This window comes from Equus caballus, chromosome 19 (genome assembly GCF_041296265.1).
Source record: "Equus caballus isolate H_3958 breed thoroughbred chromosome 19, TB-T2T, whole genome shotgun sequence".
NCBI lineage: Eukaryota > Metazoa > Chordata > Mammalia > Perissodactyla > Equidae > Equus > Equus caballus.
The window spans coordinates 43,746,842-43,763,646 of record NC_091702.1 but is presented as its reverse complement, the minus strand read 5'-3'; the positions used below and the strand labels follow the sequence as shown (position 1 = coordinate 43,763,646).

General features: G+C 57.8%; 1 protein-coding gene across 39 annotated transcripts in view; it reads right to left on the bottom strand.

The window, feature by feature from the left end:
- Window positions 1-2,488: 2,488 nt before the first annotated feature.
- Window positions 2,489-16,805, bottom strand: part of TNK2 (tyrosine kinase non receptor 2) — a 40,578-nt gene continuing 26,261 nt past the window's right edge. For 4 of the 39 annotated variants that reach the window (XM_070243539.1, XM_070243556.1, XM_070243549.1 and 1 more), the window contains 10 exons: window positions 15,483-15,609; window positions 14,912-15,058; window positions 14,728-14,822; window positions 9,442-9,636; window positions 7,908-7,999; window positions 7,264-7,308; window positions 5,172-6,517; window positions 4,974-5,069; window positions 4,684-4,811; window positions 2,489-3,309 (listed from right to left, as the gene is read on the bottom strand). In XM_070243539.1, coding sequence (XP_070099640.1) covers window positions 3,303-3,309; window positions 4,684-4,811; window positions 4,974-5,069; window positions 5,172-6,517; window positions 7,264-7,308; window positions 7,908-7,999; window positions 9,442-9,636; window positions 14,728-14,822; window positions 14,912-15,058; window positions 15,483-15,609 — 2,278 coding nt within the window. In that variant the 3' untranslated portion in view covers window positions 2,489-3,302. Of the gene's footprint in view, window positions 3,310-4,679; window positions 4,941-4,973; window positions 5,070-5,171; window positions 6,518-7,191; window positions 7,309-7,907; window positions 8,000-9,441; window positions 9,637-14,727; window positions 14,823-14,911; window positions 15,059-15,482; window positions 15,610-16,805 lie in introns of those variants that run through there. The other 35 variants (XM_070243542.1, XM_070243560.1, XM_070243554.1 and 32 more) reach the window with 16 other exon arrangements.

The window sequence follows — 16,805 nt, the reverse complement described above, 5'->3', positions numbered from 1 at the left end:
GAAAACTTGACCCGAGACCAGCACTGGCCCTGGACTGGCCTTCAGGAACCCCTGCTCTAGCCAAGAGTTGGAGGTCCCTCTATTCCCCAAGTTCACATTTCTGTAAATATTAATTTGCTTCAACTTAGGGACACCACATGTTTCCAGTGTGCAGCGAGACACATCTGCTAGATCCTTCCTCCACTCGTGGCTGCAGTGGAACTGAGCCACCGACCACATCACTTCTCTGCTTCTCTCTCCTCGGCTGTCTCCCTTTGTCTACAGGGTCAAGAGAACTCAGCATTGCACACCAGCAGCTTCATGAGCCAGCCTGCCTCACTCATCAGGATCACATGAAAGCCACCTCCAACCCAGCCTCAAAATACAGCCACAGGATGGGCTCCAGCCTCACCAAACGTCAGAGGTTAGGACAAGCCAGTTCCCTCTGCCCGCAATACCTGCGTGCCCCTCACCTTCCTGACATACGCCTATTCTTCCCCATCAAGCCAGCACAATGCCACCTCCTCTGCTCCCAAGCCACCTGGCACCCAATGACCTTAGAGCACTCACCATCTTGCTATAACGTCACAGTCCCTGCGGCACAGACTGTCTATTTGGCTTGTATCCCCTCTTCAGGGCCCAAAAAGAAAGAACCCAATGAGTCCTCGCTGATTTATTGATTCTCCTTGTTGGCAAACAAGCCTGGGCCGGCTTTTTCAACATCTTCACTTAAGATCTTTTCAATAAACCCAGCAGAGGCTGGTAAAGCTGGCAGGCTGGTTAGAAGTGAGAAAAACAGCAGGAGACTCTAGGGTTTAGGAACTGTGTCCAGCAAGAAAAGCACATCGTGTTTCCTGATCCCCCGTGGGGCCCCCAGATGCTTTGGTGTCCGCCCTTGCAAAAAATCTTCCTGACATGTATTAGCTCTGCCATCGTTTACCAAAAGACAACATTTTAAAAATGGAGTCAAACACGTCCAAATAGGAATGATTTGTAGCAAAAGAACAAATTGCCTCCAAAAATATAAAATTAAGGGAAAACGGGACAGAAGACAGTTGTACACAAAAAGTTGTGGTCAGTGTATAACGAAAGCAAGTGACTCATAGAGACACGCAGGAACACAAAGAAGTAAAATGTGTAACGATTAGTTTGTTGGGTACTTACCATGGCCCATGCACTAGGCTCAATGTTTACCTACGGGACCTCACTAAATCCTCACCACCATTCTCTAAAGCAAGAATTACTCTCCCTCAGTTTCCAGGCTCAGAAAGGTTAATAACTTGCAAGATAAAACAGAGCCGAGAACGGAATCCAGGTCTAAAGCCCTAAGGTCACTTAATACCAACTTTTTCCCTTTTATGATAACGTATTTGACTAAACGGGAGCCACAGACACAACGGAGAGCGACCGAGGCCCATCCTGAATGGCATTTCTTTTGATTTTAATAAACCTAAGACATCAGCTTACTCTCTCATGATTTACTCTTTTCCTAAAGTTTGGATGAGAAGATGGTAACGGCCCAAAGGGCTAATTTCCTTGATCCAGTAATTTCCTAAAACCCAGTAAGAAACCCAAGGATATTAATGGATAGTTCATAGAAATGGAAACATAAAGGGCCCAACTTATTTTTTATAATGCTTATTCATTCATTAGAGAAATGCAAATTCAAACCAGAGAGACCCCATCTTCCACCGTCAGACGGCAGAGCTCAGAGGGCTCCATTACCCACGGGTGGGTGTGACAACTGCAACCATGTCCTCAGGGGAGAGCAGTGCAGCACAGACCCATCACGACCGCACACACTCTTCGAGGCGGGAGCGCCACTTCTGGGAACTCATCCTTCAGGCTGACTCGCAAGTGAAAAGTAAGCTACAGACGCCATCTACTGCAGCGATGGTTGTAACTGCAAAGGACTGGAAACAACCAAAGTCCCCCTTCGCGAAAAGGGGCCAGGTTAAACAGCTTATGATACAGCCACGCCACCCTATACAAGAACGGGGAGCTCTTTCAGTGTGGCCACGGAGCCCCTCAAAATATGAAGTGAAAACACAGGAAACACACAAGAACCCGATGACAAGGGCAGCCTCTGGGGAGGAGGCAGGCGCCGGGATGGGAGGCTCTACTGTTTACTCTTTAGTACCTTTCAAATCTTGAACTGCGTGAAATATTAGTTATTCAGAAAAACAAAATTAAAATATTTGTACATATTGCAGCCTTTGCTGTTACTGAAGTTTCTGGCCTAGCTCCAGCTGAGTTACGTACTCTCTCCTGCAGTGCACCCCGCCTTAGGGAGCTCTATCGCAAAAACACAGGATGGTGAGTCAGTGACACCAGGTGGCGGCCCTGCAAGGGGTGAAACCCTTCAGGGTCAACCAGGCCTGCCCTTCCTCCCTCTGTCCACAGGTGGTGCGATAAGGCCTGCAGACCTGGGTAGACAGCAGGCACTTGGGGAACCCTCGGGCCTCTGGCTGCTGACCAAGAGGCAAAGAAAGAGGCAGGTACAAGTAAGTAACATAAAATAGAAATTAACTTTATTTTTCTGGAAGAAGCAGGTATCCATAGCTGGGGCAGTAACTTTGGCGACAGAGGCTGGTGGGAAAACACAGAACAGGACAGGGGAAGAGCTGGGTCAGAGAGGAAGCACTGGTGTCCCTCCAGGGCAGCTGCCCCCTTGGTCTCCTTCCAACCCTGGTGCCTTGGGCCCTGGTCCCTGCCAGAGGACGATCTGGCACCCTTGCTCTGCTTCCTGAGCCACCTCAGGCTATTTCCAGGCACAAGATTCTCAGACCAGCCAAGTCCTGTAATATGTCCATGGCGAGGCCCTAAGTCACATTCTGTCCGACACTCCAACTGCCCACCAGGGGCTCCATGGAGAAGGGCCCAGCCCTGGGAAGGGCCCGCCAGGTGCTGGTCCACCTTTCTGTGTAGCCAACACATCCTCCCTGCCCAGGGTCAAGCCTGGCTTCCCCACCAGCAGGGCCTAGGGACACACTCCAGCCACAGGCCCTGCTGGGACTGGAGCCAGAGGCAGGTCAGCCGCAGGGCCTACTGAGGCCACCCTCAGGCCTGCCTTCTTGGGGTCCCTTCCCACACCTTGGCTGGGGGGCACCGAGGGCTGAACTGAAGTTGCAGGGACAGCGCTGGGTGAGGGAGGGACTGGCAAGGCAAGGCTCCCAGCCTCCTGCTGCCTTGGCCTCGTTCTGCCACTGGGAGCAGCAGGTGGCAGCAGGTCCTCCAGGCCTGGGCAGGGCATCTCCCCAACCTTGTCAGCTGGACAGGCTCAAGTGATTCCTTCAGGGCAGATCCTCGGCTCTGCAGATGTTTCAGCGCCTAAGGATGGGAACCAACCAGAAAGGCGCTCTGTCAACAGAGTATGGAATGTCCGGCACAGGTGGGCACGAGAGGGCCTCTCGGTGCCAAGCAAATCGGCTGAAAACTGGTAGTTCTAGGCAATAATTCTGAAACGTATCACCTTGGGATGCCTTTTTTCTTTACCTTAATAAACTAAAAATAAGAGAACAGCAGTCCCATGTATTAAAGTGTCCGACGGCGACAGGGACAGTAAAGCCTAAGTTTATTTGGATGCAAGTTGGTGAGAATAAGCCCGAGATAATGGCTAACATTCAGTGATGGTGTCCTGTGTGCCAGACACGTGCTGTGTGGACCGACGGACGCAGCCCTCCTCAATTCTTCTGACCACTGCTGTGCGGTGGGCACTCCCACTCTCACACATTTACATACAAGAACACCGAGAGGTGAGCACACAGGCGGAGCTGACGCAATCCATGAGCAGAAGGCTGGGCTCTAACTTGGGACGTCCAACGCCAGAGCCCACAACTCCGAAACCCACACCCCACCAGCACCTCTCCTGGGATGTGCTGGGATTTACCCATTTCACTACTTTCTGATTTGGTAAAACTTTCATATGTATATATACTTACACTATATTATATCTAGACATTTTGTTATATATACACACATGAAAATTTTTTACAGGAAATGGATTTTTTTTGCTAGGTGTTCCTTTAAAAATGTGTTAAAGCTCTGTGTTGAGGCCGGCTCTGTGGCTGAGTGGCTTAGTTTGCGTGTTCTGCTTCCGCAGCCCAGGGTTTGCCGGTTCGGATCCTGGGTGTGGACCTACGCACAGCTCATCAGGCCATGCTGAAGCGGCATCCCACACAGAAGAACTAGAATGACTTACAACCAGGATATACAACTATGTACTGGGGCTTTGTGGAGGAAAAAAAAGAGGAAGACTGGCAACAGATGTTAGCTCAGAGCCAATCTTCCTCACTAGAAAAAACAAAACAAAACAAAAAAACTCTGTTACTTTAAACTGCAATATGAAATGAATAGATGAGAAGTAGTTGTTTAAATCAGGTCCTAAACCCCTGGAGTGGGCTCAGGGGCACTGTGGGAGAGGCCCAGGAAGTGAGCCCCCCCTGCAATGGGAGGCTCCAATTCCCTTCTTACTCACTATTGGAACCAAGTGCTAGAAAGTCTAAACAAACAGGCTTAGGAGAACCTGTTTCCACCCAGAACTGTCTGCGTCCTGGGATCGGGGCTGCCTTCCCTCCCTCTGGCTGGGGAACCCTGTGTCTCCTGGCTGTGCATGGCCTTCGAGGTGCTGGACTTTCCCCTGGAGTGGTGTGCCCCGGGACAGCCCTCCAGGGACAGGCAGGTGGCAGGGTGGGGCTTGCTCACTTGTGGTGGGCAGGGCCACAGGATCCCAGGAGGTGGCAGCCGGCCTGCTCCAGGTTCCAGTCGAACATCTCCAGCACTTTGTGGCACTCGCCTCGCGGCCGCAGACCCAACCCAAAGAGCTGCTCCACCTGAGGAGCAGAGGGTGGCGCCATGGGACACACTGGGGCTGAGGGGCACCGGACCAACATGGGGGCAGAGGAGAGCCAGAGGTGGGGGGTGAGGGCGGGGAAGAGCAGCAGAACCAGTCTTCAGGGTCCCTGAAAGCCAGAGTGGGCAGGAGGTGGTGGTACCTTCAGATACTGGGCAGCCCTCTGCACGTTCCAGCTGTGGCTCTGCAGGGCCGCCTGGCACTCCTCTGTGGTCACCCCATGCACCATGGCCTGCAGCTGGGCACACCCACCACCCACCGGTCAGCACCACTTGGGCCCGTTCCTCTGTGCCCCTCGGGCCCATGCCCCTCCTCACTGGCAGCCATGCCTGGCACTCACCATCTGGATCTTATCTGCTGGCCGTCCAGCCTCTGGTCCGTCCCCAGGGCAGCCCCTCTGTGGCAGCCGAGTGGTGGCCCTCAGGGCTGGTGGCCGGATCCCTGGGTTGCTGTTGTTGGTGGAGAAGTTGGCCTTGGGGTCCGGGGCAGCCTGTGGCATTGGTCGAACAGTAGCAGTGGGGGCAGCAGGGGCTGGGGTGCTGGGTGGGGGCAGCAGCAGGGGCACAGGCAGGGGGGCTGGCTCTTCAGGGCTCTGGGCCTCACGCAGGAAGCGCTGGTAGCGCTCCAGATAGGGTGGGCGCTCAGGCAGCAGGTAGTAGTGGGTATTGCTGACCTTCTTGCCATCACGGACGATGGGCAGGATGCAGGGACCAGCCCGTGGGCCAGGGGCCTGGATCACCTGGGGTGTGGCGTACTTGGGGTCCGAGGCGAAGCTTTGAGTGGTGGGCATGGTCTTCCCAGGTGAGCTTGAGAGCCGAGGTGGCAGCGGGGAGCTACCGGGTGGCACCAGGGGGCTGGGGGTCCTCGAGCCTTGAGGGGACAGGGGCTCCCGGGGAGGCACCCGGGGAGGGGAGGCAGGTCCAGGCCATCGCCCCATCTCCTCCTCGCCTGAGGGGGCTGGAGACAGCTCGCCACGTGGGCGTGTGGGCCTCGGGGGGATGGGCACCCGGGGGGGCACCTGGGGCTTGTCGTCACCCGGCGGGCTGGGGGAGGGGCCCAGCGAGCCAGCCGGGACCTGCAGTTGCCGCATGCATTCCTGCTGCAGTGCCTGGAAGATCTCTGCGGTCTGAGCCGAGTCAGGAGGCTTGCTCCCACCCTGGGGTGGGAGGAACAGGTTGTCCTCCAGTGGAGGGAGGAGCCGTGCCTGCTCGGGCACAAAGGCGTAATTGGTCTCGCCCTGGTTGGACCCAGCGGAGACCCCTGCATCCACCAGGGTGCTGTTGATGGAGGACACCTCAAAGTCATCCTCATCCTGGGCCACATCGTCGTAGGCAGGAGGCGGGGGCAGTGGGCGCGCATCCCAGTCCACCACCGGCGTGGGGTGCAGAGGCCGGGGCAGTGCCCGAGTGGGGCTCTGGGGCGGCGTCTTGTCCAGCAAGGAGCAGGCATCCATTGCCAGCTGTGCCAGCGAGGGTGCAGAGGGTCGTGGGGCTGGGACCACAGGCTCCTCGCCGAAGTCAATGAGTGCGACCTCGCCGCTGCCGCGGCCTGCCTTGGCACCTGGCACCCGGGCCGAGGGCTTCGCCAGCCACAGTCCACGGGGCAGGCCTGGCTTCCGCAGGCCCAGCCTCTTAAAGTCGCTGGACAGGGGGTCTTGGTCCTCACTCACAGGGTCGTAGGTTGGTTCTGCGATGGAAGGGAGACCCCGACAGGGAGGCAGCGTTAGGCACGGGGACAGGGAAGGTGGGCTGTGGGGAAGAAAGCCACGTATCCCCCACCAACTCCCCATTCCCAGTTCCCCCGAGGTCAGCCCTCAGCGGCTGAACGTCTCCATGCACACCGACCCTATTCACACAGGACGGCCAAACGTTCTCTGGACGCTGTCAGCCCTCTACACAGGCTGGTGACCCCTGCCTCCATCTCGGCTAGAGCAAGCAACACCCCACACCTGGCTGCCTCAGATGCTCCCTCCATCAACACAAGACCCATATCCCCTGCTCCTGGGCCCTGGTTAGTAATCCCTCTCCCGATCCCATCACGGCACACCATTAGTGCAGGCAGGGGACTATGGGGCGTCCCCTAGCATCAAGGGCAACAGAAGTCATCATTGGAGAGGACAGAGCTCATAACCCACCACCATTGAAAGCCCAGACATAGCCTCTGCAGGTCCCAAAGGGAGCGGGGCAGGGCCACGCAATGGCAGAGAGAGGCAGAGGTGGGCGCCAGGACCACACATGTGTTCCAGAGGCCCAAGACTTTGGGGTGGGGGGCGAGGCAGGCATGCTGGGCCGGGTCAGCAGCCAAAGCTCCCAGCACATCCCTGCTCCCCTCCCGCCAGCCAGCCCGCCGGGGCCCTGTACCTTCCAGGAGGAGAGGAGGAATGAGAGGAGAGAGGGGGCGGGGGCCAAGGCACCGAGCGCAGCCCCACTTACTCTGAGTGAAGATGGTAGGCTGAGGTGGGCGAGGTGGAGGCTCCCCTGCAAGAAAGGCCATGCGGAGAGCAGAGGAGGGCCAAGCAGAGAGACAGAGGACAAGGGAGGGAGGACAGAGCCAGACGAGACGGCAGAGTTGGGGGGGGGGGCGGGGAGAGAGAGAGAGAGGGAGAGCCGTGAATAGGGGCAAGTGACGTAGAAACTCAACAGCAATGGGAAGCAATGGGGCGGCAGGATGGGAAAACCGTGTTCCGGAACGACAGTCCCAGGATCCAGGAGATGGATGAGGCTCCTGGCCAAGATGAAGGCCGTGGGGTGGTTTTGGCTCGGGAGAGGAGAACAGGATTAGAGAGGGCAGTGAGGAAAGCCAGGATCTGAGCACGGCGGGAAGGAGGAGGGAGGAGGGAAGCTGAGGCGGGCAGGCCAACGCAGGAGCAACCGACCGAGGATGCCCACCTCGGCGGATACAGATGCCTCTCATCTTCCACCCCACGCCCAGCCAGAGCCAAGGACACAGCTGTCCCCCTGCTGCCCTGGCCCAACCATCCCAGAGCCAGAATAGCCAGCTCAGGGCGGCCTGAGGAGACAGTGACCCTTCCAGGGAAGCTGAAGCGCCAGGGGATGTCAGGGAGTCGGGCTCTTACTTTTTCCCCTTCCCAAATGCTGGGCAGGTTGGGAGGCACTCAGTTCCACGCTCAGCAGGTCAGGAGGGTCCATGGGGTTTCCCAGATACAGCCTGTAGGGAGAGAACCAGGTCAGAGGGTGGGGGGAGCATATGGAGCGGTGGCAGCGAGGAAACCCCTACAGGAGATGCCAGGCCTGTCCCCTGGGGTCAGGCAGAAAACAAACACCTGAGTGTCCAGGGGACCATCTTGTCCTAGACCCCTGCAGACCTGGGTCTGGAGCACAGGACTTTCAACTCCCAGTAGCTCCCTTCTGCGGATCTAAGCTGTCCCCAGCGAAGGGTATCGTGGAGAGAGGGCAAAGAAAGAATCCCTGACTGCAGGCTGAAAAGCCCAGGACTGCAGGGGCTCCAAGAACACCCTACAAGGGCAGAGCTGGCCCTCTGCAACCCCCTGGCCCCCCAACCCACACCTGGCAGCCACCTGCTGACACTCTGTTCTCTCCTGCCAGGCCCAGGGGCATCTGGGCTGCATTCCCCTGGTCAGGATGGGGAGGAGGCATCCTTTTGCCCCACTGCCAGGAGGTGGGGTAGGGGCAGGGCCACCTGTCCTGCTCTCAATTCACTCTCAAACCCTGTGCTGACTGTCAGGATCTGGGACTTAGTCACTAGGGCTGATTAAAGCCCAGAGGAATGGGGCTGGTCCGGCCACGGCGCCAGGAGCAGGGCAGAGGGCGCTGGGCCTCCTTCTGAGGGGGGTCGTCTGTGCTCTCCTGCCCCAATTCCCTCAGGCCCTCGCCTGGCCCTTGTAAGTGAGAGACACAGGCCACCCTCCAAGAGCTTAGTGTTCTGGTGTGTGGGGGCACAGGGGTCAAGGGCCTGCTCCATCATGCTTCTCAGGGCAGGAAGCTGTATCAGGAGAAGTCAGAGGAGAAAGGGCTGCAGAGAGCCAGGCATGGCAGCCCCCTGGGGCCAGCAGAGAGGCATGGCGGCCTGGGCTGAGGAGCTGCCAGGTGGCTCCCTGGGGTGGGGCACCCAGGAAGTGACTAATTCTTCTCCTCTGTGTCCTCCCCAGAGGCCTCTCCATTGACCTCGTCCTTTCACTTAGAGGAGACGGAACTCCCCTCCCGGGTACAGAGTGAGCTGCTGCCTAATATTCCCTCTGAAGTGTCCCCACAGTGAGTTCTTTCTGCCCTTGTGCCCCTGGGCCTGACCCAGCAGCTCCCATCTCCAGGACTCTGGTACTCCCAGCAGGAGAAGGGAAACTGCCACTCAATTGCTGGGATCACAAGAGAAGCTTTCCTACTTAACGCTTCCAAAGGCTATGCCCAAGTCCATTTCCCTAGGGCCAGTGTGCCGGGGTGCCAGGCTGTGGCCCCTGGAGGCCTGTCCACCAAATGGAGCGTGGGTCCATCCTTTGAAGCTCCTAACCCAAGCTCTGCCAACAGGGAAAACCTGCTGGACAATGACAGACTGTGCCCCACGATGTGACAGGGACCTCAGAAGCCTAGGGGCTGCTGGCTGGTGCCCAAGGCAGGGTCCTGCCCCGTACTCACTCGTCAATCTTGTCGGGGAAGCCCCAGCAGTGGCGGGGGTCGCTGTCACCATGCCCCGTGTGGATGAAGCTATTCTGCAAGGGCTGGCTGATGTCCTGGGCTGAGAGGCCGGCCACGGAGGTCACCACATTGCGAGGGAAGGGTCCCACACACAGTGTCCGCGTGTTCTGCCCACGCCACCAGTAATTCTCAGCCCTGCCCAACAAAGATGACATGGTGAAACCCAGGGCGTGGTGGGATGGCCCCAAGGAGTGGGACCCTTTTCATACCAAGCTCTCTTTAGCCAAGATATCTGACCACCTTGGCAGAAGAGAACACAAGGGCTAAGGTCCTAGGATCGGTGGCCACAATCAGCCCACCTCCTTCTTAGCAGCCCCCCAGGATCTGCCTCTCCCCCAGGACAGGGCCTGGCTGTTTGCATACAGTCTTTTCCCTAAGCTACCTACGTGGGTCGGACAGCTTTTCCTACAGTTTACAAATAAGGAAACAGGTTCAAACAAGTGACGTGACTTGCCAACAGTGGCCAGAGAGATCGCAGCAGACCCAGGATTCAAATCCAGTTGTTGGTATGTAAGCCAGCACCCTTCTCACAGTACCACCTTCCCCCCCTCCTCCCCTCTGGCAAGGCCTGGGCCCCAGGCTTCTTCTGACCACCCAAATTCATTCTTCAACCAGTTCTGGGAGATCTGAACTGCCAGGGCCCAAGGGAGCACCATGCCCTTAGCACTGGGCTGGGGCCAGGCCCTCCAACCACGACCCATCTCCTGCACACAGCCCTTCACGTGTTTGGAAGCAATCTACGCCTTCACGCCACCAGTTTACACGTCTCCAGTGCGTTCCACCACCTCCTGGCAGGGCTGTGGGACCCTCGCCCTTGCCCCCATCTCCCTCATTGGGAGGAGCTCTACTCTTGTCTTAAACAAGGGGTCCAGAAGGGAGCCTAGCCTCCCAGTGTGGCTGGACTGTGGGACCACCAGCTCCTTGCACTGACCTCAGATACAAAATCAGTTGACTAGGCCTAAGCCTGGACCTGGGGTGGGGTTGGGTGTGGGGGAAGGCAGACAAGAAAGAACAGAGTGCCCTCCTGGACACTTCGAATGCTAAGAGCCAACAGGCTGTGAGGCTCCTGTATCCGCCACTGGAATCACTCACGCCTGACAAAGTGGGCAGAATCTGAACTCAGGCAGAGGTGGCGACAGCCTCGTGCTGCTGTGGTGGACACATGTGGCACCAAGCTGCATGCCCTCACTGCAAACCCCCACCTGTACATCACCTGTCCACAAACGAAAGCGTACAGAAAGGTCTCCTCCAAACGGCAGCCAGACCAGAGGGGCTGGGGGAGGCTGGAGGCTGCAGGGAGGCAGCAAGGCCTGAGAACCTGGACCCTCCCACTGGGGCAGCAAGACCCCCAAACAGCCTGTTCCAGAGACCAAAAGTCGAACCCCACGACACAGCAGTCCTTGGGGAGCCGAGAGGTGGGGTGGAGGAGGGGGAAGGGCCGAGCCTCCTTGTAAACAGGGCCGCTGAGCGGCCCACCAGACACAGCAACCCTGTGATTACCACCCTGCCCTCGGGCGGGACGGGCAGGAAAGGAAGGAAGAAAGGACAACACCCAGGAAGGGACAAAGACCATCCAAAAATAGCAGGGCCACTCCAAGGAAAGAGCCCCCCACTCAGGGCTGGCTGAGGTCAAGGCCCTCCCTTGGAGCAGGGTGGGAGGAAGGCCTAGCAGCAGGGGACCCCGCTGCTGCTCTCCCGCAACACCCACTGGTGACCTGGGTTCCGCGTGTCCCTCCGCGGAACTGCCTCAGACACCAAGCCCAGGGCTGGACGTTGGACTCTGCTCTCCACACCTCTCCAGAGGTGCTCATTAATGGGGGCGGGGGGAGAAACGCAGCCGAGGCACAGATGTAGCGCAGAGCAGAAGGGATTCACGTTCAAGGCCAGGTCTACCCCATGACCACACCCTCCCTCTGTGGACCCTGAGCAAAGCCAGACTGACAGGTCACTCCCTCTACTCTTTTCCTTTTGCCAACACAGCCACGCTCCTCACACAGAAGCCTCCTTTGGACCCACCTCTGAGAGGCAGAGGAGACGCCAAGCCCACCTCCCTTATTAGAGGTATGGCTAAAGCAAGAGCCCCCAGTGACTGCTGGGAGTGATTCCACTTCTCAAAAACGTCTTTGCTCCTGGGGGAGGGGGAGTCAGAGCGCAGACTATGCGTATGGAAGAGACCGCCTTGGGAATCTCATCCCAAGCACACTCGGAAGCAGCATCCTCCTGACAAGGTTCCAACGTAACTTCTGAGATGGCCAACGCTACACTGCACTGCCCAGCAGTCCCCTCTGGGGCTCAAAGGGGCCAAGGTACCAGCAGCCAGAGAGAACCAAGGCGATCCCTTCCCACTCAGCCTGATCTGGCCACACCCTCTCTTCCCCCACCCCCAGGAGAACAGGCCAGAGTCTCCCTGCCAACAGGAGGGCCGGGCCATCTGGTATTCACCGCAGCAAAGACAGACACAGACATGGTCCCCAGGGAAGTGAGCAAAGGGCCCAGCACCTCCAGCATGAGCTCTCTATTTCCTGCGGCAGCCTGTCAGCATCCTGGGACAAGCAAGATGTAAGGCAGCGCTGAGAAACCAAGGCCTGGGCCAAGAACTGCCTAAGGCTGCCGTGCTCCATCAGGGACCACCCTCTGGAAATGTCAGCCCTTGTCCCAGTCCTGGCCTAAGGGAGTCCAGAAATGGCTGACAAAGGTTGCTTAAACTTTCTGCTCAAAACACCAGGCCACCCACTTCTCTGTGAGTGTCCCAGGCAGCCCCTGGCCTCAAGGGACAATACAGACCCTTGCTTCCCCCTCCCCCACCCACCACAGGAAGCAGAGGCTCCAGGCACCAGGCCAGGCCAAGGACCTGCAGATGGATTTCAAAACCTCTGTCCCCCTTCTCCAGTTCTGTAAAAACAGACCATGAAAGTGCTGCCAGCATCCCAGCCTCCAAATAAGACCCTCTGGAAAAGAGCAGCCACCACTGTCCCTCAGTCTAAACGGAGCCTCACACGCTTGGCGGACAGAGCATCTGGGTGTCCTCTCTCTGTCCCCTGCCTGGTCCCCCAAGAAGCACTGAGCCTATAAAGTACATTAGAGCCAAGGGCTAGGGGAATCCCAGACTCTGGACTAGGAAACAGATACTGGAGACAGATCCACAAGCAGGGATCCGAGACTGACAGCAAAGCACAGATATGGAGAAAGCTGAGAGCAGGTGGAGAAACAGACAGAGAGCCACATCTACAAACCCAGACTCAGGGACACACAACAACAGAGAGCCCATCCACCCGAAGACATGGAGACAGAGCCAGCCAAACAAACACAGATATTCAGACACCGAGAAAACAAGGAGGCAGAGGTCAAGCTGTGGTACCACCGACACACAGCCCCACTCCCAAAGCCTCACCGGCTGTCGTGGCCTCCTGCCCCTCACCTCCCACCTCTTGAGCAGCTCCAGGAACCAAGTGCAGGCGCTGTGGTCCAAGTCGGGCTGTTGGCCCTGGAGGAGGAGCCCAGCGAGCCCACACTGGCAGGCAGCAGCAGAGCCAGCAGCTGGGGCCCAACCGGAGCCTATGACGGAAGGGCTGGGCAGGCCACGCCCACAGTGGCCTCCCAGGAGGAGCGGCTCCCCTGACCCCTCCTAAGGCCTGCCTCGCCTCCAGTGGTGACCCAGCTCCAGAGACACACACCCCAAAAACACATGAAGCTCCTGAGTCACCCCCTGGGGAACATGGGGCCCTGGCACACAGGCCCCCACGGGGAGCAAGGTATGGAGGAAGTAAAGATCTGGGGACTACATGGCACTACAGGCGTCAGGTCCAAGGTCCTCTGGCTCCCGGAGGTGGGAATGGTTGCAGGCTCAGACTTCTGGCATAAGGTCCTGCCATGCACCTCCAGAGGAGCCCTCAGCCTAGTCTTCCTATTTCCAGACTGTTCCCCAGAATGCCACGCCTGCCATCCCTGCCTTGGCCCCTCAGCTCCAAACCACAGACTGTATTCCTGCCTGTCCCCCAGGCCTCTCTTCTTCTAGAAGCTTTCTGCTTCTGTCCACCACCACTGACTCCCCAACCATACCCCTCCCCCAACACAACTTGCTGGTATGTCATTCTTAGTCCCAGATACTGGGCCCAAAGGCAGGGGGAGCCCTTGGCTGGGGAAGAGATGCTGGGGCCACAGTGGGTGCAGGTCATTTTCCTCCACAACCAGCCTGATTCCAGGGCCTACTCCATCACTCTGACTCAGACCCAGAGGCTCTCCCCTCTCACCAACCCCCATGAGGCACAAGGTCTAACCAAAGGCCCCAGACTCCCAAACCTGAAGTCCAGGGAGAAAGGGCTCTGTGGGAAGCAGCCCCTACCCTCATCCCTGTCTGGCTCTGAGTCAGAGGACCTGGGAACGCAGGGAATTTCCTCTGCCTCACTCCTCTTCCTGGTCCTCCATGCTCACCCCCTACCCCAAAGGCATCTCAAGCCTGCCCTGCCCCAACCAGTTCCTCAGACACCCTGGGGATCAGATAACAGAGGGTGGGGTAAGGGTGGGTGGGGCTTCCACAGTAGGCGGCTTGAACCGCAGGGGCTACGGGTAGGAGACAGTGACTCAGGAGATGCTGCCTGTGGGCAGAGATCCACGTTGCCAGGTGTGAGGAGGAGGAAGGGTTCAGGAATACAGGGCCTGCGAGAGGAGCCTGGGCAGTAGCAGGGCGGGGGGCTGTGGATGGACAGCAGAGGATGGAGGGGAGCCCTGGGAGAGAGTAGTGGGGCTCAGTGGGAGGGCAGAGGCTGCCAGGAAGAGGGTGGGGCCGCTCTGGGTACTGAAAGGCACCCAGGTGGGCAGTCCAGAGTCTTTATCCTGAGAGGAAGCAGGGAGGGGAGGGGAGGGGAGGATTAGAGAAGGAATGTTAGGAGTTCCAGAGTCCCCAGCTGTGGCCTTGAGGCCAGGCTCAGCCACTTCCTATGCCTCACGTAACACCACAAGGGCAGTTTGGCCCTGACCCACACAGCCAGGGCTAGAGTCCAGTGGGAACAGGCGGTGGTGTGGCGGGGTTGGGGTGGTGATGGCAGCCAAATCCCCTGGGAGCGGCGGCACCTGCATACCAGGGGCGGACACAGGCCTGTCCTCCTCTCCCGCGGCATGGCTCAGGCCCACCACAGCCTGTGGGTTGCTGGGGGACTTTGGAGGCAGAAGAGCTCTTGCCCACAGGGCACCTTCAAGGCAGTGCTGGTGCAGTCCCGTGCTCCCTACCTCCCCTCGATGACGGTGATGACATCGTTCATCTGGATATGCAGCTTGTCTGGTTCTTCAAAGTCCTGAAGGGCCCGCATGTCAGTGGGCTGGGCCTGGGGGCAGAGACAGGTCATTGACCTGCCCAGGACCGACCCCTGATTGGGCCACCAATCCCAGCCACCATGGGCAGACAGGCCCCCACCTCCAGTAGGAAGTCCCGCAGGGCCACAAAGGTGGGTCTGTCCTCTGGCTTGTGAGCCCAGCACTGGACCATGACGTTGTAGATGTCCTGGGGGCAGTCCTCGGGCCGGGGCAGGCGTTCCCCTTCCTTGTCAATCTTATGCAGGATCTGGTGGTGGGGTGGTGCAGGTTGAGGACGAGCAGAGCCCCCAGCTCTTCACTTCCCACCTTCCCTCCAGCTCACGGAACAACTAGAGCTACAGGCCACCATGCCTGCACCCCAAAGAAGAGGTCTACCTATGTCAGGGGGCCAATGCCTGGGCCTCTGACCCTTACCCCATGGGTCTAGGGCCTCCTGACAGGTGGCTGCAGCAAGGGCTAAGAATGTGAGCAAAGCCCAGTCTGTCACTCTCCTGATCACTCGGGGCCCTTCTGTTTGCTCAGCTATCCAAGAGGTCATGCAGACACAGGGCATCGGGGACGGGACTCCGGCAGACAAGACCAGTTCCAAGGGGACCAGGTTGGAAGCGAAGGATCAAATCAATGCTTGCCCTCCCCCAACCCTGTGGGGAGCACATCGCCAGCCCCCTCACCTGACTGCCATTGAGGCCAATCCAGGGCTCCTGGCCATAAGTGAACATCTCCCACAATGTGACCCCAAACATCCAGGTGTCACTAGCATGGGAGAAGGTACGTGTCTTCAGGCTCTCGGGGGCACACCTGGCAAAGGCAAGGGTCAGACAGAAGAAGGAATCTCAGGGAACCACTCACATCAGCCCCAATGGATGTAAAATGCTCATTCAATAAGAGTGCTGTTGCCCCGTCTGCCAGGCTCACCAGCAGGAGCTGGGGAAACAGTACGACGTGGACAGGGCAGGACTTCTTGACTGTGGGGGGCACAAACTTGGAGAAAATCATCTCTGCTCAGATCTCTTACCCACATGCAGCCTGGGATGGGGAGACGGTGAAGGTCCCAGGTGAGGGAAGCAGGGAAAGGAAGAAGGTCAGAGGCTCCGGGAGGTGGGAGGCGGATAAGGTCTCAGGCTGCTTTCTAATTGTGGTGGGAGGATGACAATTTCCAGATTTTGGGCAGGAGCCTAGGATTTGGGTCACTTCAGCAGGAAGCTGTGGGTGGGAAATTTGGATAGGGCCTGGGGAAGAACCAAAATGGGTGGGAACAGCCACACTGGCTTCACCCAAACATCCCCACACTCGGTCCAGGACTCCCTCTTGGGGGAGGAAGAGAACCACCACTGCGGGGAAGCCAGCAAAGGGGGTTCCAGGGTGGGCTGAGGCAGAGAGTGAGAGGACTCTGCCCTAGGTGGGGAATCAGAAGATCGTTCATGAGACTGGAGAACTGGCCCTGCCACACAAAGGGGTTGGGACCTAGGGAAAGCCACTCAAAATCTCTAAGCCTTGTGTTCCTTGTTTGTGAAATGGGAATAACAATAATCTGCTCACTTCACTGAGTTGTTTGCAGGGGGCTGCATAAAAAAATGTGACCTTGTAATTTACCATCTGAACCAGGACGCTTGAGTACGGAAGGGGGTGCTACTAATTACTCCAGGACAACAGGCATAATCCAGGAGGGACAGTCACCCCAGGTGTAATGTCAGTCAGTTATTAATTAGGGTGACTGTCCCTCCTGGATTAGAAGGGCCCTCTGGCAAGCAGAACTAGACTGACTCCTCCCACCCCAAAGCAGGGAGACCACACTCCTTAGGGTGCTTCAGACACCAGAGGACCACAACGGTCTCAGCACAGGATAAGCTTACACAGCAGGCAGGGCCAGGTACTACCCCAGCATGCAGGTGAACATCCCTGGTGACAGTCTCCAAAGCCCAATGTGGTCTGTTCCTGCCTGCCACTAGCTGTACCTGGAACATGCTCACCAACCAGTATTTGCCTGGTTAACT